We start from the raw sequence: 22,302 nt of genomic DNA on the forward strand, positions 1-22,302 counted from the left end.
CGACACGGGGCTCGATCCCAGGACCCTGGGACCATGACCTGCAGACACTTAACCGACTGTGCCACCTAGGCGCCCCTTCAGGTCTTGATTTTATTACTCAGTGAATTGCAGGGCTTTTTCACGACCAATGGCCACGTAGGGAGACAGATTATTTTCTCCTTTGGTAGGAGTTTAAAAGCTCAAGAGCTTCTGAAGTGAAAATAAAGAGATTTATATGGAAACTAGTACTAAATAATACTGTCAGTCCTCTTATCTGCTCTGTGCAGGTTATATATTCCCGCAATCTGCACGGTTTCTTCAGAACCAGCCATTCCTTCTATTGCCTTGCACGGAGTTTCACCCAATGGCTTTGCCTCCTCGGAGAAGTTTAGTGGCCAGCTGGCCACCATACTTGTAATGTGTTTTCTGGAAATAGGAAGATCAGGTGGTTCCTGAAAAGGGTGCTGTGCCCTTCATACAGCCCTCTGGTGGGATCAAGGCCACTAAACAGGCAGGACCCTCTTGCAGACAGGCCCCTTTTCTCAAGGACGATGATTGGAAGGTAAAATCTCAGTGATGTTTGGGCCATATCTTGCCTGCCTTTGTGGAGTCACTGGCAGAAGTGATCAAAGGAGGGGCGCCTGGGTGACGCAGTCGTTAAGCGTCTGCCTTCGGCTCAGGGCGTGATCCCGGCGTTCTGGGATCGAGCCCCACATCAGGCTCCTACACTGGGAGCCTGCTTCTTCCTCTCCCACTCCCCCTGCTTATGTTCCCTCTCTCGCTGGCTGTCTCTCTCTCTGTGTCAAATAAAAAAAAAAATCTTTAAAAAAAAAAAAAGTGATCAAAGGAAACTGGGTAAGAACTGAACTCAGGTCCCTGCTGGGCTGCAGCGGCTGGGGGAGGGGCATGGAGGGTGAGGACCGGGGCTGAGGGAGCCCAGTGCGGTCTGCACGGTGAGGGGCTCTGAGGAAGCGCCCAGGGCCAGGCTCGACGCCCGTGTGCAGCCAGTATTGGGTAAATGGACGGATTGGCCAGAATGGCCATTGAGCAGTCTTAAGTGGTTGTCGGGGAGAGAAAAGCGCTGAATTATTGACATGTTGCTGCCAGATCATTTCCACTCAGCATCCGCTTTCCCTCTTGGGATGCTAAAGCTTGAATTACATTAAATTTAAAGCATGAAAAGATTCTCAAGTGCCTTATCATTGAAAATATCTGCAAACATTCAGCTAGTTCCACTCAAAATACTGAATCTGGGGGAAGGCTAGGCTGGCCACCTGTTCTCTGTGTTTTGGGTAAGCTACTGTATGTCTTACTTAAACCCTTTTTTTACTTTTTTGACTCTGTGGAAATCTTGTGATTCTTCACTTCAGATATAAAAACAGGCTCAGAATTCTTTTACTATTCAGATTCCCTAGGGACATCTTCATTTTGGTTAAATCATATAAGTTGGGGCGCCTGGGTGGCTCAGTTGGTTAAGCGTCTGCCTTCGGCTCAGGTCATGATCCCAGGGTCCTGGGATCGAGCCCCGCATTGGGCTCCCTGCCCAGTGGGGAGCCTGCTTCTCCCTCTGCCTGCCGCTCCCCCTGCCTGTGCTCACCCTCTCTGACAAATAAATAAATAAATAAAATCTTAAAAATAACTAAAATACATAAGTTATTCTTAGTATGGCCACATTAAAATTAATTTGTGCGGAGAACATGGGCTCTAGTGAGGATGTTTGCTGTTAAGCCTTTAGCAATTGTGCTGAAAACGGGTGTGTGTGTCCCCTTTCGGTGCGGTGCTGCCCGGCACGGGCTGCCTTGTTGTTTCTGAGGGAGACCCGGGGAGATCAGGCGACAGGAGCCGCCACGTACGGGACACCGGACACCGAATCAACAGTCTGAATAGGAACCGGATCAGACTCAGATTTAAATGAATGTGCACCCCGATTTGGGCTCCATTACCGGCAACCGTTCAGCTTTCTTAGCTGTAAGAATGCCACCTGTTCTTGTCTCTGACACTGTCATCTTGCCGAGCAGGAGTCTTACCGCCAGATCATGAAGATGCGGCCGAAGGATCTGAAGAAGCGGCTGATGGTGAAGTTCCGGGGAGAAGAAGGCTTGGATTATGGCGGCGTGGCGAGGTGAGGTGCTGGGCCGGCCCTGCTTCTGCTCTGCGCTGCCGGGACGGGAGGTGTTCGGAGGGCGCTTGTCCTGGGCTGGTCAGGACCCCCGCGTGGCCTTCAGCACTCCTGGGAGCGAGGCTGTGTCACAGCCACTGGAACGCACATCTCCTTCACCCTGAATTTACTTCTTGGAAAGACAGGTTTAAACTTTTCAGCCCCCCTCCCCATCCCCCACTTCATCTGGGAGCTCCGAACCTGAAACACGAGGGACCTGGTCAGTCTGGGAGCCAGGCAGCCTTGCTTTTCCCTGGAGAGGACTTCCGGAGCACTTGTGTCAAAGGAATTTTGCACAGTGACACGTAGGTCCAAATCATTCCTACGAATGATCTTAAAAATAGAAGAATAAAAAACTGCTATTTCCTATCCTAGCTCTTTACACCTTTGAGACAACTGCCTTTTTTGCTCTTTCCACTGTCTCTTCTAATAGGTAACTTTAGGTCACTAAACTGGCCACGTTCAGACATTATGCGTTGACTTGAGGCTGTAGGGTCATAGACACAGGTAGGCTGGGTAGTGCCCGTGGGGAGGATCTCCTGTCATACTCTCACTTCCTGGTTTGGTGCTGTTGCGGTTTGTAAATCTTCTTTCATTGTCTTTGCAACTCTACGTAATGTGTTCTCACCATTATTTTTGGTTTGTCAACTAGAGACATGGTCTCTTGACCTCTTTTTCATAAGCAAAAAGGACGTAAATCACTCTGACTTCCCCGTCAGGAGCCCTTCCCCCTTCACCGCCTCCATCCTGGCATCTGGCGTACTTCTGCACGGTCAAGGTTGGAGACTGACGGTCTGTTCTGTAGCCTGTGCTTGTCTACCTGTTATTTTGAAGAGCTGAAAATCAATGCGTCGTTTGTATTATGATGACCACGTAAATATTGTTCACTGAGGCGTTAAGTGGTATTCTCGAGTTTATTTTAGCCTTTTGAACAAATTTTAATTTTTCCAAGAATTTCTTCATGTTTGTCTTCTTTTTTAAAAAAAACCAGGCTTTGTCTTTATTGCCTCATTAAGCTTCATCTTTGCCATCCCCCACCCGCCCTCTTCCTTCATGTGTCTCCCTCGTGGAGAGTGTCCAGTCCTGACCGGTGGTTCTCTGGGCCTTCTGCACAGTCGTTGTCATGGGCCTTCACTGCTTTCCTGGGTGAGAGCATTGTTTTGTGGATCCCATAGCTTCCTCTTCCTTGGTTTACTCCCTAGTGTCACTGGAGTATATCCTTAAGTAACTTTCTTAGGAAGGGCCTGCGGGAGGTGACTCTTCCAAGGTCTTATGGAAAATGTCTGTTAATTTGCACTTTGACTAATAGTTTGCTTTCTTTTATAGACTTCTAGAAAGAACATAATTTTCCTTCAGACCTTTGAAGGCATTGCTGTCCTGTCTTCCAGCACCCAGTGTCACTGAGCGGTGGTCTGATGACAATCTGATTTTAGTCCTTCCTTCTCCAGAAGTTATTTAGCCCCATCCAGGACCACCCATCATCCAGAGTCTACCGCCTTCTCTCTGTTTCTCTATTTTTCTCCCTCCTTCCCGTCCGTCCTTCCTGCCGACTTGAAATCCACCACCATCATCACTCCCTTGCTCCTCTTACCATTTGTTGCACTTGTCCGGCAAAACCTCGACTCCACACGGTCCCATCCTGGGGCTGCCGAGCCTCTGCTGAGCAGTGGTGGGTGGCTGGAGGAATATGCCCTCCACGCCGCTGGCCTCTCTCCACCTCGGGGCCCCAAGCCTCCGGGACGCCTCAGCAGCCTCTGCAGCCGCGCTATGCTTCTCTCGATGCTTCTCTCGCATCCCGCCTACGCGCTTCCTCAGACCTCTCGTTTGCTCCCGCCCACCTTCGCTCTCTTGATGCTGACTTGGCTTCACTTTAACTGAGGACACAGAAGCAAAGTAGAGTATTTCCTCACTGCCACCAAATACCCAGTCTGCCAGCATCTAGACCCGTGTGGCCCCATATGCCCTGTGTGGTCCTGAATGGCCCAGATGTGTTCCCGTAGGAGAGCAGCCCTGCCCCTCGCACACCGCGGCCAGGTCCTCGTGCTCCTCCTGTTCTCCACGTCTCTCTCATTTCCTCAGAATGTTCCTTTCTCTCGGGTCAGTCTCATCCCCACACGCGTGCGCCACGACGACGCACTTCTTTTGTGTGCCCCCCACACCTTCCCTGGACACTGTATCCCCTTCCTGTCTATGCTTTAAGGAGACACTAAAGGCAAATAGAGCAACGTAAAAGGAAAAACAATGAGAAATTCCAGGAAAAGCAAAAATTCGTTCAAAAATGCTCCTCCCTCAGTCACTGACCTGTTTCTCCGCTCTCCTTAGAGCAGAACCCCTCGCAAGAGTTGTGCGCATCCCCAGCCCTGCTTCCAATCCCTCGCTTCCTCTGCACACCTGCCCCCACCACCCTCCCCAGCAAACCTTTATGCCTCTGAAGCCCCTTGTGTCAAGGGCTCCCCTGGGCCTACATCTCCCCAGACCCTGTGCCGACTGTGCGGCCTTTATCTCTCCTGGTGTGTCAGCAGCACCTGACGTCGTTGGTCACTCCCTGTTCTCGAAGCACTTTTTCCATTTGGTTCTGGGACATCACCCTCTCTTTGTTTGCCTCCTGGCTCGCTGCCGGTCCCCTATGCGGGCAATCCTCACCCCGGAGCACTGGCGGCCCCCCGGCTCAGTCCCGGGGTCACCTGAGTTCGCCCTGGGTTCTGTTTCTGCACCTGTACCCCGCCCCTCACTTCCCTCAACACCACACTTGTTTGCTCTGGGCTTTTCTAGGGGTTTGTAAAGCCTCCAAAACCTAATGCCTGAATCTCTGATGGCCCCTCATACTAGCTTCTTGTTTCTCCTTCCTTAGTGCCCAGCCCGCCCTCACCCCCTCCCAGAGCCCATCCATCCGCGGTCCTCCCCAGAGAACCCTGCCCAGACCACCGGTGGCCCCTCTGCCTCCCCAGCTCCCCGTTCAGGCTCCCTGTCCTCGCTCCTGACTGCTGCGTGGCAGCCGCTGCCCCCCCCCCCCCCACTGCTTCTCACTGTCCTGCATAGGCCACTGCAGCTTTCTGGAGACTCTGCCGGTCCTCCCCTGATCCCAAGCCCCCAGCTTACCCCCTACAGGTGCCCTCAGGCCTGGCCCACGGCCTCTCCCCTTTGGCCGCTGCAGTCTGTGTTCTGCCTTGGGCCTTTGCCTTCACGTCCCCTCTGCCTAGAGTGTCCCAGGATTGTCACATAGCTTTTCCCTCTGTAGTCTGGGGTCTGCACACACGTTCCACCCACCCCGGGTCCTTCCCTGCCCTTGAGTTCCCCACATCACCCCTGGCCCTTGCCTGCGTGGCCCACAGCCACGGCCCGTGCACTCGGGAGCTGTCCCATTCTCACCGAGTCCCCAGTTCCCAGAAGAGCCCCTCTCAACAAGGGTCTGCCGAAGCAGCGGTTCTTTCCTGCTCTCAGTTTCCTCTCCTCCGTTTCCTTGCCTTGCTCCTGCTGAAGTGCCTGTTACTCCGAGCTGGACTTCGTGGATGGACCCTTCAGGTCTCCTCTTTTCCTTTTAGTTCCCGTCTTGGCTTGTTTTCCCCCGACTTCTGGGAGATTTCGACTTCCAGGCCTCAGCACGTTTTCTTTTCTTTCTTTTTTTTTTTTTAAAGAATTTATTTATTTGACAGAGAGAGAGACAGCCAGCGAGAGAGGGAACACAGCAGGGGGAGTGGGAGAGGAAGAAGCAGGCTCCCAGCGGAGGAGCCTGATGTGGGGCTCGATCCCAGAACGCTGGGATCACGCCCTGAGCCGAAGGCAGATGCTTAACCACTGCGCTACCCAGGCGCCCCAGTCAGCACGTTTTCTGAGCGTGAACAGCAGTGGCGGCTCTGAACAGTTCAGCTGTTTAGTTTTACTTGCTCACCTCCGAGTTGGTTTTTTCATCGCAGTGTAGCCGACGCGGTGTGACACTAGTTCCAGGTGTACAACGTAGTGTTCCGTAAACACTTACGCTCCGCTCACCACAGTGTGGCCACCTCCTGTCACCCACAGCGAGCGCTGCCGCGCTGCACTGACCGTGACCCCGTTCTGTGCCTTTCCTCCCCGTGACGTCCTCATTCCCGCACCTCCCACCCGCCTTCACCCATTTCGTGCCCCCCCAGCCCCCTTACCTCCGGCAGCCATCTGTCCTCTGTCTTCACGGGTCTGTTTCTGCTTTGTTCGTTTGTTCTGTTGTTATTTTGTAGATTCCATGTATAAGTGAAATCGTATGGTATTTGTGTTTCTCTGACTCAGTTCACTAAGCATCGTACGCTCTGGGTCCATCCATGTGGTCACAGATGGCCGGATCTCATCCTCCTTTATGATTCACATTCCCTGGGGTGCGTACACCACGTCTCCTCTCGCTGTTCGTCTGTCCGTGGACACCGAGGCTGCTTCCATGTCTTGGCTGTCGTGAACAATGCTGCCGTCAGCATAGGAGTGCGTAAGACGGCTTGAATTAGTGTCTTCATTTTCTTTGGGTAAATACCCAGTAGTGGAATTACTGGATTACACGGTGTTTCTATTTCAAGTTCTTGGGGGGACCTCCATGCTGTTGTCCACAGCGGCAGCACTGCTCTGGCACTTTTTTATATTTTGATGTTATCGTAACATATTCATTTATTGATTCCATGGTCACAAAATATAAAATGAGAAAATTAAATTCTTATCTATCGTCTGTGATGGGGTCTTCACATGACCGAATCTTCTTCAAGGACACCCCTGTAATTTGTAGGCTCTTGTAAGAATTAAGTGTTCGCCCGTTAACCATTAAATGTCGAGACTCTACCGTGTACTAGGCACTAGGGATACAACAGTGAGCAAAGTAACGTGTTCTCTTCCCCCTTCACCCCTCCAAAGCCCCCATCCAAAGGTCTTCTCAATCTGATGAGGTACAGACATTAATGAAAGAATTACAGAAATTATTCTAAAACCCCAGTTCTGGTAGAGGCTACCAAGGAGGCCCCGTGCTCCCATGAGGACGTATCTTGGGAAGTCAGGGGACGGGACAACGTCATATGCTCTCCATTTGGGGCAAATTCTCAGCCCTACAGCAGTTACCCCAAGAAAAATTATGTTCTGATAAGCATTACAGGTAGTCTCATTGGTTTCTGGGTAGAGCTGGGATTTTTTTTTTTTTTTTTTCAGCAGCCTAAAGAAAAGAATTAAAAAGCAAGAAGTCACAATCTGCCCTTTGGCCCTGGATGGACTCATTCCTCCACGTTTTTCCCACTTCCTGTCTCTGCCCTCCTCCCACACTCTCTCCGAGCCCACCTGGGATAAAGGGTGCAGAAAGGCACGCCTAGCGGTGAGCGCACATCGGCTCCAGCTCTCCATGGGAATCATTTTTCCTTTCAAGACTGTCCCAAGATTCTTCCTTGAACTTCTCGATCTTGATTCCAGAAACCATCTTTCTCTTAGCAAATCTATCTTCTGTTTGCCCTTGATAACACAAGTTGTCTCCGGGCAAGAGGATTAGGCTTTCTGTCCCCCTTTGTAGCCGAGAATTTTCCTACTTACACATTCATATTTGCCCCAGCAATTCAAATCAGACTCCTTGCATTTTCTCTTCTATGCTGTTTCATTTATAGTCTCAGAAATTCAGTATCCGGAACTGTTTCAACCTACCATTGTCGCTTTGCATGGCGGGTATTACATGTGAATAGCTTGGTTTCATGTGGTCGGAGTTCTGTTCTTTCTGTGCATCCCGTTTTTATCGTCTTCCACACGAGGAGAAGTCTTTGTGGCGCTCCCTTGGTTGACACGGTGCTCTCGTGGGAAGAGCTGTGAGTTCTGGCTTCCTGCCTCCAGTTGGGTCTTGCATCGTTTCACCCCTCAGATGCTTCCTCACGTCTACAGGGGGTCAGACATATCTCAGAGAGCTGTAGAGAGATTTAAATCCCACGTATGTGTGCCTGCATTCATTATCTGGTCCATGAGAATCAGTCTACACTCACTTCCCCAGGGTTTGGTTCTGAACCATTTCCTGTATTGTTAAAGAGCCATTTTGCCTGTATAGTTAGCTCTCCCCTTGCCACTTCTTTAGTATACCCAATATGCCTCCCTACCTCGCACGTGACGCGGTCAGAATGTTTGCTTGTATTTTAATCACTTCCTGTCTAGACAGTTGTAGGTTCTTGGCTTTTGAAAATGACTCTTCTCAAACCCAAACTCTAAAACTTGGGGATGAATCCAGGTCTTATAGGGATTATATAGGGAACTCTGCCTTTCTAGTAAAGAATTTTGTAACATTTGGAGTCTCGTTCCTTCCGGCACTTCCTTTCTGTTCTTTGGAATTTGATACATAATTTTGTTGTGGTCTGAACCTTTTTTGTGTATCCTCTGCATTTTCTTGGATTATTTGCACATGTGTTTATCCTTTCATAATCTTTCTCCATTCGCTGCCTTTTCTATTTAACAGAGTAAGAAATTCCAGAATAGAACTTGGGGCTGTTTATCTTAGTGAAATTTATCCATTTGAGAGGAGTTTTGAATAGAAAAAAGAAAAGGGTCTTTGTAAGAAGTGCCACAGGTGTTTGTATACGGTTTTCCCCATATTTTCCCCGGAATCCTACAGAATCTATTGAGAGTGCTTGTTTTGTTTGATTGGTTCTGATTTGGGGCTTTTTTAAAATAATGAAATGATTGAAATATACAGGAATTCTGAAAATAATTTATTCTTAGATATCCCATCCAGATTTTAGAACTCTTAGAATTCATCTTAGTAAGTATTAAGCTTATTTTTTAAATTATAAAAGCAATAAATGTTGGGGCACCTGGGTGGCTCAGTCAGCTGAGCGTCTGACTCTTGATTTTGGCTCAGGTCAGGATCTCAGGGTCATGAGATCAAGCCCTGCGTCGGGCTCCGGCTCCGCGCTGGGCCTGGAACCTGCTTAGGATTCTCTCTCTCCCTCTAGCTCTGCCCCTTCCCTGTTTGTGAGCAAACACACACACACACAGACACACAAACACACACACACACTCTCTCTCTCTCTCTCTCAAAAAAAAAAAAAGCGCAATAAATGTTTATGGCAAAAGATAAGAATTCAACAAGATAGAAGATTATGAAAGGCAAAAGTCATTCTTAATCCATCTCCCCAGACTGTAAAATATCTTCTCCTCACTTCAGTGTTGATAACATGTTACAATTGGAAATTTAAAAACTTTCTAGAAAGAAGCAAAAGAGGGGCGCCTGGGTGGCACAGCGGTTGGGTGTCTGCCTTCGGCTCAGGGCGTGATCCCGGCGCTATGGGATCGAGCCCCACATCAGGCTCCTCCGCTATGAGCCTGCTTCTTCCTCTCCCACTCCCCCTGCTTGTGTTCCCTCTCTCGCTGGCTGTCTCTATCTGTCAAATAAATAAATAAAATCTTTAAAAAAAAAAAAAAGAAGCAAAAGAAAACTGAAAATGCCCCAGAATGCTAATTCTCAAGTTAACTACTGTCAGTGTGCCTGTGTAAGTCCTCCAGCTCTTTCCCTGCTCTGTGTAGATATCTTTACTGTTCTGTGTCTATGTGCACGCATGCTCTTCCTAAAATAAAAGTAGGATCTTAGTCCTTCTTATTGCACTTTTGTCCGTTATTACTGCGTCATGAACGTCATCACCTGAGATGTGGATCTTTGCACAGTAGCAGAGAGAATCCTAGCTGAGGTGCAGGAAAGCGGACAAGGTAACTGTCGAGAACACTGCCTGACTCTCGTCTGCCGCAGGTCTTCCTTGGCTTCAGAGCTGTGGGGGTCTGGGCCAGAAAAGCCATCTCTCATTCCACCAGAAGCACATTGTTACTTCCCAGTCTGTGCAAGTCACCTTCTCTCAGAGCAGGGTATCCCGCCAGTGGCCTTCTAGGGACAGAGAATCCGTCCTTTTGGTAAGACCTAAGACCAGACGTTTTCACACGTATAAAATGGCTTTCCTTGCTGTCGTCCTAGGGAGTGGCTTTATTTATTGTGCCATGAAATGTTGAATCCGTATTATGGACTCTTCCAATATTCTACGGACAACATTTACATGTTGCAGATTAATCCAGATTCTTCGATCAACCCCGTAAGTATTCACGAATGAAGAGGAAGCAAATTGGAACATTTTCTTAAAATGGATTTTCAGGTTTGGTCTCTAGGTTTATTCGTTGTAGACTTACTCAGAGTCTCTGGTAAATAGATGCTGAAAGGTACAGTGGGAACTGGATTAAGATGGGTGATTTCTCTCCTGTGTGTTTTGTGCCTGGGATCACTGGGTATGTTATTTTCAAAGACAGCAGGAGTGAAACTGAGCTGCCCAGAATACTCAAAGCCCTTTATCGCCAGTTGGGGGAATCGAGATGTATGAGGACTGTATTTGTTGACCGTGTCATTCTGAGACGTGGGCTCTGAAGTCTGTCCTCCTCCCAATCAAAATTGGGATTGTCCATAATTGGCCTTTTTTGGCCACCAGTGCTGACACTCTTAGCTGCTGGCTTGAGAGGATGACTTAAGCCCAGAGTGTTTGAGTGACCGGCCCAAGGTTGGGCAGCAGGCGCGTGGAGGACTCTCCCCGTGGGGCTGTGTCCCATGGTCACTGCTGCCGAGCCCACGGCCCCTGAGCAAGGTCTGGGACCAGCTCTGCTCTACAAGCATTCAAATGCACCAGAGCCTTTTACCAAAATGGAAATGAGGTTTTGATGAATTCTGATTACAATTCCGACTGAAAGCAGAGATGCGTGTTTCCCCATTAAAAACCAGAACAGCTCTGGTTTTAGAATGCTTCATGTGCAGAGAATTTTCCTTTATGTTCCTTTTTTGTTTTTTCTTCCTTCTTTGGATTTTTTCTCTTCCGCTTTCTCCAAGGACTCAGGGAGGGATGGTAGAAGAGGGAGGGGAATTGCTCTCTGCTCTCTTTCTTGGTAGCGCCGTGGGAAGGAGGAGGGGGGCCGGCTTCCCTGGGCGTCCTGCACTTAGAAGGGCCTGTGCTTGGTTTGATTCTACGGTTGCTGTGTTGAAAGTCTTCATTTTTGAGTAAGGGGTTCTGCATTTTCCTTTTACACTGAGCGCCACAAATGATGTAGCAATCCAGAGGAAGTGTTTGAACTAAGGGCCGGTCAAATGCTCAGATGATCTGTACAAAAGACATGCTCCGGGGTTGACGACCCAACCAGCCTTCTTCCCTCTGTCCATGAGCACAGCCTGTGAGGAACTGAGTCAGTGTGCAGTTGGGATGGGACAGTTCTCCCAAGAAGCTTGGAGAAAGCACAAAGTATCCACTTCTGCTGGTTCTTTTTCTAATGAATTCGTGTTCTCTGGTGCCCCCTACAGGACCATTTGTCTTATTTCCATTTTGTGGGCCGGATCATGGGTCTCGCCGTGTTCCACGGACACTACATAAATGGGGGCTTCACGGTTCCCTTCTATAAGCAGCTACTGGGGAAACCCATCCAGCTCTCGGATTTGGAGTCGGTGGACCCAGAATTACATAAGAGCTTAGTGTGGATTCTGTAAGTACAGCCTCACTGTTGGGAGAATGGCAAATTCGCGCACAGCCACCGACTCGTACGCCAGATACAGTCGTTCTGTATGCGTGTGTGCGTGTGAACGTTTTTGAGGGATGGGTGTGAAGTTGGAGAAGAGAAGTAAAGATAATGCTGTTTTACAACCAGAAACGTAAAAGTAGACTTATGTTCATGTTTGGCCAGTTTCACTTCAATGGTCTAATTTCATTTGCTGTTTCCTCAAATGATTAAGGAAGGATCACAGATGTTAGTCCCCAGGCCTCATAGATGGGCAGGTGGTTTGCTTTTGACTCTCTAGGGGGTCTCCGGTGAATGTCCGAACGGAAAGTATCAAAAATAAAATTACTATCGAAGTATCTTGTATCAAAGTATTTGATACAAGAAAAGGATCAAGAAAAATTCTACTTGGTCACCTTTATTTTAGAATTCTCCTAAAATGCTCTTGAAAGCAGTCGGCCCCATTGCCCGGCACCCGAGGGTGTCGTGGGTCCTGGGGGGTGAACTGATTGCACGGGGGAGAGAGAACCAGGCTCTGGCAGAGGCCGGGCGCGCCGAGGAGCTGGACTCAGTTGCGTCCTGCGCTCTGTCGGCCTCGCTTCTTGCGTCCCGCTGGGAGTGGGTGGTCTGCCAGGGGTCGGGCCTCTAGCCCGGAGGAGATCTCTCCCTCAGTCTGTGTTTCAAGAAGCGTGGTGGGTGGAGGAGTCAGATTGAACTCTCCCAAATGCTACTTTGTATGTGTGGCTGCCTTAACGGGGGGGACGGTGTCGTCTTGCTGTGTCTCCCTGCAGCCTGCTTTTTCCTTTGACTCAGGTGACTTCGCGAATCCCTCTCTTCTGTTCAGAGACTCAGTTGACAAATCAGATCACTGTGTCTCGTAAAATCACAGAATGATAGAGCTACCGTCACCTTCCTGTGAAGGGGGAAGCCGAGAGTCAAGAGCACACCTGGCTGTGGAGCTGGGGTCCCCCCGCTCCTCCCAGTACCCGCGTCCCTGCCCGGCCACAGGCTCTGTGTCTGCCCACGGCTCCCGTCTTCTCCCTCCTGCAGCTCTGGGGTGGCAGGCAATAAATGCCGTCTGTCTGTCCCCTGGATCGTTCCCGCTTGTGTTCTGTTCCCTGCCATATTGCGGCAAAGGTCTGACATCCATCTTCTGTCCTAACTTTGACAGAGAGAACGATATCACCCCTGTGCTGGACCACACTTTCTGTGTGGAACACAATGCTTTCGGGAGGATTCTTCAGCATGAACTGAAACCCAATGGCCGAAACGTTCCTGTCACAGAGGAGAACAAGAAAGAATATGTCCGGTAATGTTCCAGGGAACCTTGGTAGCCGCCCGTGGGGACATCGAGGGGCCCAGAACCGTCCTGGGCACGGCTGGGTCCACATTTAGATTGTCAAGGCTCCTTTGCTGTTAGAGCCTTCCCTGTCCCCGCCAGCACGTGTGACCAGAGTCACAGTAACTGAACAGTCGGGTTCAGCCATGGGAGCTCTGCGTGAGGAGCCCCGATGCCACCAGACCTGACCTGTTGAGGGACAATAATGACCCCAGAGCCCGAGTGGCAGAAGGAATTACAAGTAGCCTCCCGATTCTGGGTGCGAAGGTGGTGAGCGCAGGAGAGAATTAGAGCCTAGAAATTTCCTTGAGATCAGTCTCAGGAAAGTCTACTCCATCGTGGTCTGTTTTCCCACCTCTGATGGCAAAGAAGTGATGAATCGCTTACACTGGAAATCTGGAAGCATATGGGCGTGTCAGTGTGCTTGGGCGGCCAGCCTGGGGTGTGGCTCCCACGGTGTCCCCGTATCTTATTTTCAAATCTACTTTTAAATGATGGCACTTGCCCTAACAGGTCAGGTTAATTCCTACTGCTATTTTTAGCAAAGCATTAGAATGTGTCATGGCCTGTGCTGACTTATTTTTAACCCGGTCCTACCAGCTGCTGGGGCTTTCGTTCCCCCTCCCCCGGGGAGGCCTGGCGGGCAGGGCGTTCGGTTCGGCAGATGGTGGCACAACCTAGACGGAGGACACGTTTTCTCGTGAACCGTTTGGTATTGCCTCCAACTTGTCAATTTGTCTTCCAGGTTGTATGTAAATTGGAGGTTCATGAGGGGGATCGAAGCCCAGTTCTTAGCGCTTCAGAAGGGGTTTAATGAACTCATTCCTCAACACTTACTGAAGCCTTTTGACCAGAAGGAACTAGAGGTATGTGCTCCCCGGGCGGAGCCAAGTCCACATTCAAGGTCTCGAATGTGATCAGTGTTTTCTTGTTCTGCACGTGGCTGCAGAGTGAGGCTCGCCTGTTGCCCAGCAAGGCCGGGGGTTTTCGGGGGTCCAGAGTAACAGGGCTAGAGCGAGCGGGGAGTCGAGGGCGTCTGAGCCTGTTCAGGACCAGGCCGGGTGTCTGTCCGCTTGGCGCAGCCAGTCCAGAGCCTTCTCTAGACATTGTGCAGGGCGTTTGTGGCTTATCCTGTTTTTCAGACTCTCTAACCCCCTCCCGTGTATTCACCTCAGATCGAGGAAATTATCTCGCGTGTAACCAGAATCTCCCAGCACGTCCGCTTCCTGTGTTTGTGCTAGCTCTGATCAGACACGGGTCATCACGCTTCATGCTTGAACGTAGCGTCTCATTCATCTCTTATCCACCTCCGATGCCAAGTGGCTCAGGGCTCTGAAATCCTTCTGTCTTTCTGTCCCCCATGCGGCATCTCCCACCCCGGGCAGACGCACGCACACGACTCCGCTGCGGTCCCTCCGCTCCCGCCTTCCAGCTCCGCCTGCCCCAGCCCCCGAGGTCCCTGGGATGTGGCCCCATTTTACGGTCCACCCCTTCTGTCTTGCCGTTTGGTCCTTTTGTACCGACTCCTCGCCAAGGCGGCTCAACACGGCGAATGCAGACATGGTTGTGAGAAGACCCCCCGGCCGGGGGTCAGAAAGCCCGCGGTGGCAGCGTCGGGCACACCGCTCATCTCCCTGCCTGTCCAAGTCGGGGGCCGGTTTGTTCAGACGCGATCAATTCCCTCCTCTCGTGTCCTGGGAACCTGGGGGGCGCGTTGCGACCCTGGTCTGTACGCTGAGCGCTAACTTGCTGCTGAACGCCTTCACAGCTGATCATCGGCGGCCTGGATAAAATCGACGTGAGCGACTGGAAGTCCAACACTCGGCTGAAACACTGCGTGGCCGACAGCAACATCGTGCGGTGGTTCTGGCAGGCCGTGGAGACCTTCGACGAGGAGAGGAGGGCCAGGCTCCTGCAGTTCGTCACCGGCTCCACTCGGGTCCCTCTCCAAGGCTTCAAGGCTTTGCAAGGTGACTGACGTGGAGGCAGGGCTCCCGGCCCCACGTGGCTCCCCCAGGCGCGTCCCCCACCAGGCCGCGGCGGGAAGAGCCGGACCACCGTGGGGTGGTTTTCTGGAAACGTCCGGTAGGAAATGGCGTGGCCTGTGTTCCTTCATAACAAATGCTCAGCGTCGCAGAGGGGCACGGCCTCTCTTTCCGTCACAGATGATGCTGGGCTCTAGTTGTTCTGTCTCCTGGCCCCCCGGGGCTCAAGGCTGTGCGATCCTTTGCCCAAGAAAAAGTCTGTAAACACAGGGGAGAATGTCAGCAAAGCCAAGTCCAGACTTTCGTCAAACCCGCCTTCCCAGCATCCCTGCAGGCCACAGGCTCAACAGGCGGGACTTGGCCCGGGTTGGAGGGGGCAGTCTGCAGCCCCCGTGGTGGGTGCTAGCCAGCTGGGTGCTTGCTCAGGGCTGAGTCGGGCAAGACCTGAGCGAGGAAGGGCCCCGTGGAGCCATTGCCTCCCCTTCCCCTACAGACTTGGTTGATGGAGAGCAGGTATGAAAAGCAGCAAGGCTTTGGGGAAAGAAATCAGAGTTTTTAAAGTGCACCGTGGATTTGTTTCTGAATCTTCTGATAGCAGCTCTCAGAGCTGTCCTGTGAGGGAGAGAGGCCTGGCCTGGGTATCAGGAGGTGGAGTCTCTGGCTACCCTGTCGATCATTAATGCCAGGGGTCCTCCCTGGGCCTCAGTTTTGTCCTCTATGCAAATGCACTGCCTGATAGGCTCCACTGTCCAGTTTGGGTACCCATCCTCTCTCGTCCTCTCCGACTGTGATAAAAAGAATCTGATATCCAGATTTCTGATAACCCTGAGAGCCGGAAGGGAAAAGTTGAAGAATAATAGTATATTAAATCTTAGTAAATGGAATTTTGCATATTAATAGTGATGGCAGATCTATTTCACGTATAGAATATTCCCTGTAGACTTCTCCGTATTTCAAGGACTTCTCTGAGTGACAGAAGTTCTTTCTATCCCCTTGAGCTTTTGTCCTAGGTGTTTGTGTCTTTTTCTCTCCCTGTTGTACGTCTGCCTGGGGAGATTCCATAACCGTGTATCTTGCTTTTGTTATAACTGCTGTCCTCTGCCAGTAGTGGGCCTGCTTGCTAAAAATTTGTTTAAAAAAAAAAAATCACTGGTAGTTCAAGGATTTTACCCTCCAAATACCCCCACCTGAGTGGGTTTGTGGCCAGGGTACAGGAGGAGAGTTCTCATCAGTCTTTGCTCTGCCCCAGGCATTTTCTAGAATGTCTGATCTAGGTCCCTGGATGGCCACTGTCAGCAGATGTTAAGCCAGGTGGCGGCTCATGCTGCCACGTAAAGTCCGTGACCCTCCGGCAGGACGGGCCGCCCGGGCGTTGGGCCGAGGGTGTGGTTGGCAGTGGGGCCCGGGCCCCGCCTCTGAAGTGCATTAACTAGAAGGTTTTCTCGTAAGGTTCTACAGGCGCGGCAGGGCCCCGGCTCTTCACCATCCACCTGATTGACGCCAACACGGACAACCTTCCGAAGGCCCACACCTGGTAAGGCCCGTCCCCGGGGAGCCTGTCTCCGCGGTGTGTCGCCCTTCGCGTGACTCGTCTAAGCTCTTTTCTTGGATGGAGCACTCCGCTTCCTTTATGAGCGTCCCAGGACCACTGGCGACTGGCCCCAGTGTCAGAGGAAGGGGCCCTCGGCAGTGGTCACAGGGGGGTTATCAGAAGTCTCTGCTGTGAAACCGGTGTCGTGAGATGGGATCCCTGTCGGCTGGCCCTCCAGCAGCTCGTCTTCACTGGGTCTTGCGTGTGCGTGCGTGAGCACACACGTCCCTCTCAGGAGGAAAACTAGTTGTTTTTTTTTTAATTTTTCTTATTTTTTAGAGAGATCGAGTGAGCGAGCATGCGCGAGTGGTGGGGAGGGGCAGAGGGAGAGGGAGAATCTTAAGCAGGCTGCACGCTCAGTGTGACACGGGGCTCGGCATCATGACCCTGAGACCGTGACCTGAGCTGAAATCAAGAGTTGGACGCTCAACCGACTGAGCCACCCAGGCGCCCCAAAAACTACAGTTATTTATTTTTAAAGACTTATTTAGAGAGAGAGAGTGTGTGTGAGAGAGAGCAGGGGGAGGGGCAGAGAGAGAGGGAGAGAGAAACCCAAGCAGGCTCTGTGGTGAGCTCAGAGTCGGACACTGGGCTTGATCGCATGACCCTGAGATCAGGACCTGAGCCCAAACCAAGAGCCAGATGTTTAACCGACTGGGCCACCCAGGCGCCCCAAAACTGTAGGTTCTAATCTGGAGTTACCAGTCTTCACTTCCTGGGTCCCCATTTTCCTTCTTGGAACTTAGTCTATGATGATGCGTCTTGTATACTGAAAAATGTTTCTTCCCCAAATTTCAACTTAAATAATATCTGTAGCAGATTACTTCCTTTATGATTTAAAAATGAAGTTACTGACATAACACTTTGTCTCAGAAACCATGTATGGAAAAGACCAGCGTGTCTAGTTCAGGAGAGCCAGGTCCTGGTCATCGAGAGGCGTCAGGGTATAACGGAAGGTTCCTGAGTGGGAACCCAGGGGTGTGGCTTCAAATGCTTGCAAGGTCCCCAGGCCCTGGGGAGCGACAGGGCCCTGCCCAGTGTGGCTGTTACAGAAACAACACCGTGTTGGTGCTTGGCAGGTGCTTTCCTCCCCATAAGGCTCTGTCCTTTCACAGCTCAGTGTCGAGAAGAAAACAGATGTGAGAGGTGTTCTCTGATGCTAAAGCTCCCCCTCCCCCACCGCCAAAGACTATCCCACCAGTCAGCCCAATTCTTTGAGAAAAAGCATCCTTGTAATTCAGTAAGTCACTGTATGGCCTCTCAGTCAGAATTCTGTATTTTTTTGTTAGGAGAGAGTATTTAAAGGGTAGTTTTTTTGTTTCTTTTCTTTTCTTTTTTTTTTTTTTTTTGCTTTTTAATACAAAAGTAGAAATGAATGTCCCCAGGGAAATCTTGATTCATCGCATCACTCATTTCATCTGTTCATTTCATTTTAGTGTCAGGGATTTGACATTTTATTAGTTTCAAGATATAACTTGTTTTTGCAAGAAATATTCCAGACTGCCCCATTTGGTCTCAGATAAGGCACGGGCCTCAGCTAGACATGCGGTCAGCTGTTAGTGGTGAGCGGCCCGTCGGCCGGTCTGGATTACAGTGCTCTCCGCAAAGGGGGGATTTTGTACTGACAAATAATTTCTCCCAAAGACAACAACCAAACGAGCTGAGAGCTTTATCCTGATATAACCAGGAAATAATAATTGGTTTAATTTTGGTTTTCAAGATCTTAGGGTTTGTGTTGCTGTGTGTTCAATGAAAAATCTTTGCTTTCAGAGCAGAAGAGGACTGCGGGGGGCAGGGGGGTAGTGGAAAACGTGCTCTTACCCCAGCGAGGCGATGAGGTGCTTTCCCCCTTCTCTCGGCTCCGTCCTGCCCATCCATATGCACACGTGTGCGAACACACACACACACACACACGCACACACTCACTCTCTCTGCCGGCTCGGGGCCACGAGTGCTCTGCTCCCACCTGTCCTTGTCCTTGAAGCAGGTCCTAGGTCCGGATCACCCCCAGCAGTGACTCTCTCGCTCTTTTGTCCTGTTCCAGCTTTAATCGGATTGACATTCCACCTTACGAGTCGTACGAGAAGCTCTATGAGAAGCTGCTGACAGCCGTGGAGGAGACCTGTGGGTTTGCTGTGGAGTGAAGAGCCACCCAGACCACAGATTGTAGCTCATGACCACCAGACCCAAAGCGAGCTTTCTGTGTGCCTCCTGCGAAGCCGGCTGAGGCCCGGGAACCCTAGATAACCGGAGGGAAAGCGTGGTCTCCCCTCCTTTTCGTTGGGGGAGCGAGGGGGGTGGGGGGACTTCGGTTGGTGGCGCCCACCCATACTTTCCTCCTTTATGACAGTACTCCCACCCCCTTCCATCACCCATCCAATAAAATGCAGCCAGGTTTAGCATTTGGCTTCAGTCACACAGGATATTCTGCTCTGACTGTAACCCCTACGGTGATAGGCTCACAGCCCTGGGGTCTTTACGGGAGGATCGACCCACAAGGTGTGGACCTGAGCTTGGCTTACTGAGGGTTTGGAACTGGTAGCTCTACTTCTTCTGTGTCACAACAGTCCCGAGGCCCCTTTACAAGTTCAGCAGCTCAAATTCCAGTCACATCCTAGAAGCCTGCTCCGGGTAGCAGATGAATTTCTAACCGAAAAATAACCCTATTGTCTATGGGAAGTCTGCCGCAGCAGGAAGCCTGCATCAAAAGCGTGCTGCCCTTCTGGAAAGGTAAAGGAACGGGGGAAGCTTTTGCTGGAGGCCTGGGGTATGTTTCAGGGTATCCTGGCTGAAAACTTTGTTTTGCATAGAGAAAAATGATCTTTCAAGAGTCCCTTTTGCCACATTATCTATCTAATTCGAGATATTTTTCCAGTGAAAATACCACATAACAGAGCTTATAAAAGAACAGACCAGACCAGCCTCAGATGCACGCAGCCAGACAGGCTGGGGCCCCTGCACCGCCTGTGTGCGGCCGGGTCACCGATACTAAGTCTCGTGCAGAAGTTGCTAAGAGCTGAACTCACAGCGAGAAGCCTGTTGTTCTAGCTGCTGGCTTGGTGCCGACGCGCCTCAAAGGGAGAGGGGGAACGGATAACCTCACTGACTTAACTCTCCCCCCCCCACCCACCCAGTTACTGTTTAAGTGCAAACCTGACAGTCGAGGGGGAGACACGGTTCCACTCTGGCTCATTCTGGTCATCTTCCAAGTGTCAGAGGGCAACACTGACAGTCACTGCTCAGTTCACGTGCCCAAACGGCTTCACGTGCTGAGCGAGGCCAAAGCAAGTCTGGACCCTGAGTTTCTAACACCACTTTCCAATTTGCACAAAGAAGTTCAAGCAGTGTTTTAACAAGGTGGCTTGAGTGGAGACCGACTTCCGTGAAGGGCAGCAGCAGCAAATTGTCCTGTTTGGTTTTTGTTGTTTTTGTTTTGGGGGCAAGTGGGCTACTGTTGAAATTTTGCTGTTTGGTTTTGGAGTTAGGCGTTGGCGTCCAGCTGTGGGCCCGAGAGGGGTTTGGAAGGAGCTTTTTGGACGACTCTCTCTCTTACTAACACCTTTGGACGGTGGTGGGTTTGGAGGCATGCTTACCGTTCTCATCGGCCCTGAAGCAGTGTGGGCTTATGTGAGGAGCTCCGGGACCTCCTGGGAGCTAGACCCCCCCTTTGGAACGAGGTCTGCTGGTTTGGTGGGCTCTGGCTTGCCGGCTGTGGGTTCCAAGAGCTGCGAGAGAGCATGCTTCTGGCTACTTCCGGAGGTTCCAGGGTAGAAAGGATGCCCGGTGTGACTAGCTGCAGAAGGAACATTACATCCATTCAGGAAGTCCAGGCCAAATCGTGGGCTTGGCCTTTCGGAAATTCTGCCTTGCCCCAGTTGGGCTTATCTTGTGTCTCGTTTACCATGATCCTTCTGAGGGCGTTCTAGAAGCTGGCTCCCCCTGACTCTCTAGTCCTCCCTCGTAATCTTCCTTGGAAGAGTGAGGAAATGTCAAGTGCAGACCTTCCCCCAGACAGGCCTCCTCTCGAAGGCGAACCTCAACCGTGTGAGGGGGAGACCGCCCCGGGAGAGCTGAGAGCCCCTCCAGATCGAGGTGGTAAGAACCACCGATTCTCCCTGTGGCGTTGGCCAAGATTGGCAGGAATTAGTGAGGAGATGAGGGTCTAGCAGGAATGTTGTGTCTGGCTCCTCTAAGACGATCCTCCTGCTGTTGGGAGGAACAGGGGAACAAAGCTTAGAAAGCGCACCTGCCGGCCTGGGCTGCCCCGTGTGTCCGGCGTCAGCTCCGCAAGCATTTCCTGTCTTGTAAGGCCTGGGTCTCGGCTTTTCTCCTCACACTTGCACGTGGGTCCCCTCATCAGCTGTGTGTTGCAGTGGAGCCTGAAAGAGCAGAACGTTCCAGAGCCCTGGTTTACTCTCCCCAGATGGGCCTGTCAGTGGCACTGCACTTCTAGAACCTTCACTATCACCGGTGGATTGGGCCACCCAAAGAGTAGTGTGGCAGACACTTGGTAACAGCTCCCGATCGCTCCACTTTGGGTCCGCGTGGACCCCGTTTCCCACAAGCTCTCGTCCGTCGCCCTCCGCGGTAGTCCCCGGCCGCCTGCCCGTTCCCCCTCACCTCTTGGCCCAGATGCTTCAGGGGCCCAGCTTCCAGGCTTGCCCTCACCAGCGGTCATCCGCCGACCCTCAGGGAAGTAGCAAACCACCGCTCTGCCAGCGCTGTAGGTAGGAAAACAAAGGGGCTGCTTGGGGGACAGCAAGGACCGATCTCTTCTGAGGGGCGTCTGCCCACCAGGTGGACAGTGTTCCCTAAGCTCGCTCAGCCCGCGTGGTCCCCATTCAGGTGAGGTGGTCCCCGGCCCGAGCTGTCAGGAATGGCCTTCCGCAGAGAAAACACCCCGCCCCCAGCCCCATCTGCAGCCAGGTGGGGGCCGCACGGCAGCCTTCCCGAAACATAGTAGGAATTTTTAAAATTTGTTTATTTTTGTTTCTCAACCACTTTATAATGTATTTTTTAATTTATTTTGTAATGTCTTGTTTTTAAGTGTTGCTGCTATCCTTGTTATTCTTCCCACTGTTTTTATTGATTTATTTTGTGAAAATTGTACACTAATGTTCTGTTTTATGTCAAAATCAAAAGTATTTAAAGAAATACTAGTTCTATTTAATGTGGTTATGGAACCAGCTGGAAACACAACAAACAGTGATTGTACAGTAGGCTGGACCCGGGAGGTCAGGTTCATTTTGTTACATATGCAATAAACTCACGACTTTACATTTTTTTGCTGTGGAAATGAGATTTTTTTTTTTTAATCCCATAAAAAAGAAAGGCAATGGTTTGAGATACTGGCAAGGGCCCTCTAAGGAAAAAGGACAAACTTTAGAATTCTAGAAAGAACTAATAAAAATGTGGCAGGCAGTTGGAAGTGCTCCGTATCCGGCAAAAACTTGTGAGATCGAGAAAGTTTTGATCTGTTAACTGGCGTCTTCACACACTGGTCATACTTGTTGGTTTGCCTTTTTCTTTCTTTTTAATGTATTTTTTATTGTGGTAAGATACCTATAATATCAAGTGACCCATTGGTAAACGTACACTTCAGTGGCATTAAAAATTCACAACCTAGTGCAGTAATGACCACTGTCTCTACCCGAACCTCTTCATCCTTCCGAACTCAAACTCGGGACCCACTGACCGCTAACTCCCGCTCCTCCTTCCCTGACCCCTGATAACCTCTCTTCTGCTTTGTCTCTGGGAACCTGCCCAT

General features: G+C 50.8%; 1 protein-coding gene across 10 annotated transcripts in view; it reads left to right on the top strand.

Annotated features, from left to right (window-relative positions):
• Nucleotides 1–21,817, top strand: part of SMURF1 (SMAD specific E3 ubiquitin protein ligase 1) — a 110,989-nt gene extending 89,172 nt beyond the window's left edge. For 6 of the 10 annotated variants that reach the window (XM_026516254.4, XM_026516251.4, XM_057315539.1 and 3 more), the window contains 8 exons: nt 1,998–2,101; nt 10,071–10,185; nt 11,430–11,608; nt 12,792–12,929; nt 13,705–13,825; nt 14,728–14,929; nt 16,394–16,478; nt 18,580–21,817. In XM_026516254.4, the coding sequence (XP_026372039.1) occupies nt 1,998–2,101; nt 10,071–10,185; nt 11,430–11,608; nt 12,792–12,929; nt 13,705–13,825; nt 14,728–14,929; nt 16,394–16,478; nt 18,580–18,679 (1,044 nt within the window). In that variant the 3' untranslated portion in view covers nt 18,680–21,817. The remainder of the gene's footprint in view (nt 1–1,997; nt 2,102–10,070; nt 10,186–11,429; nt 11,609–12,791; nt 12,930–13,704; nt 13,826–14,727; nt 14,930–16,393; nt 16,479–18,579) is intronic. The other 4 variants (XM_044390178.3, XM_026516252.4, XM_044390180.3 and 1 more) reach the window with 2 other exon arrangements.
• Nucleotides 21,818–22,302: the final 485 nt, after the last annotated feature.

This window comes from Ursus arctos, unplaced genomic scaffold (assembly GCF_023065955.2).
Source record: "Ursus arctos isolate Adak ecotype North America unplaced genomic scaffold, UrsArc2.0 scaffold_2, whole genome shotgun sequence".
NCBI classification, from domain to species: Eukaryota; Metazoa; Chordata; class Mammalia; order Carnivora; family Ursidae; genus Ursus; species Ursus arctos.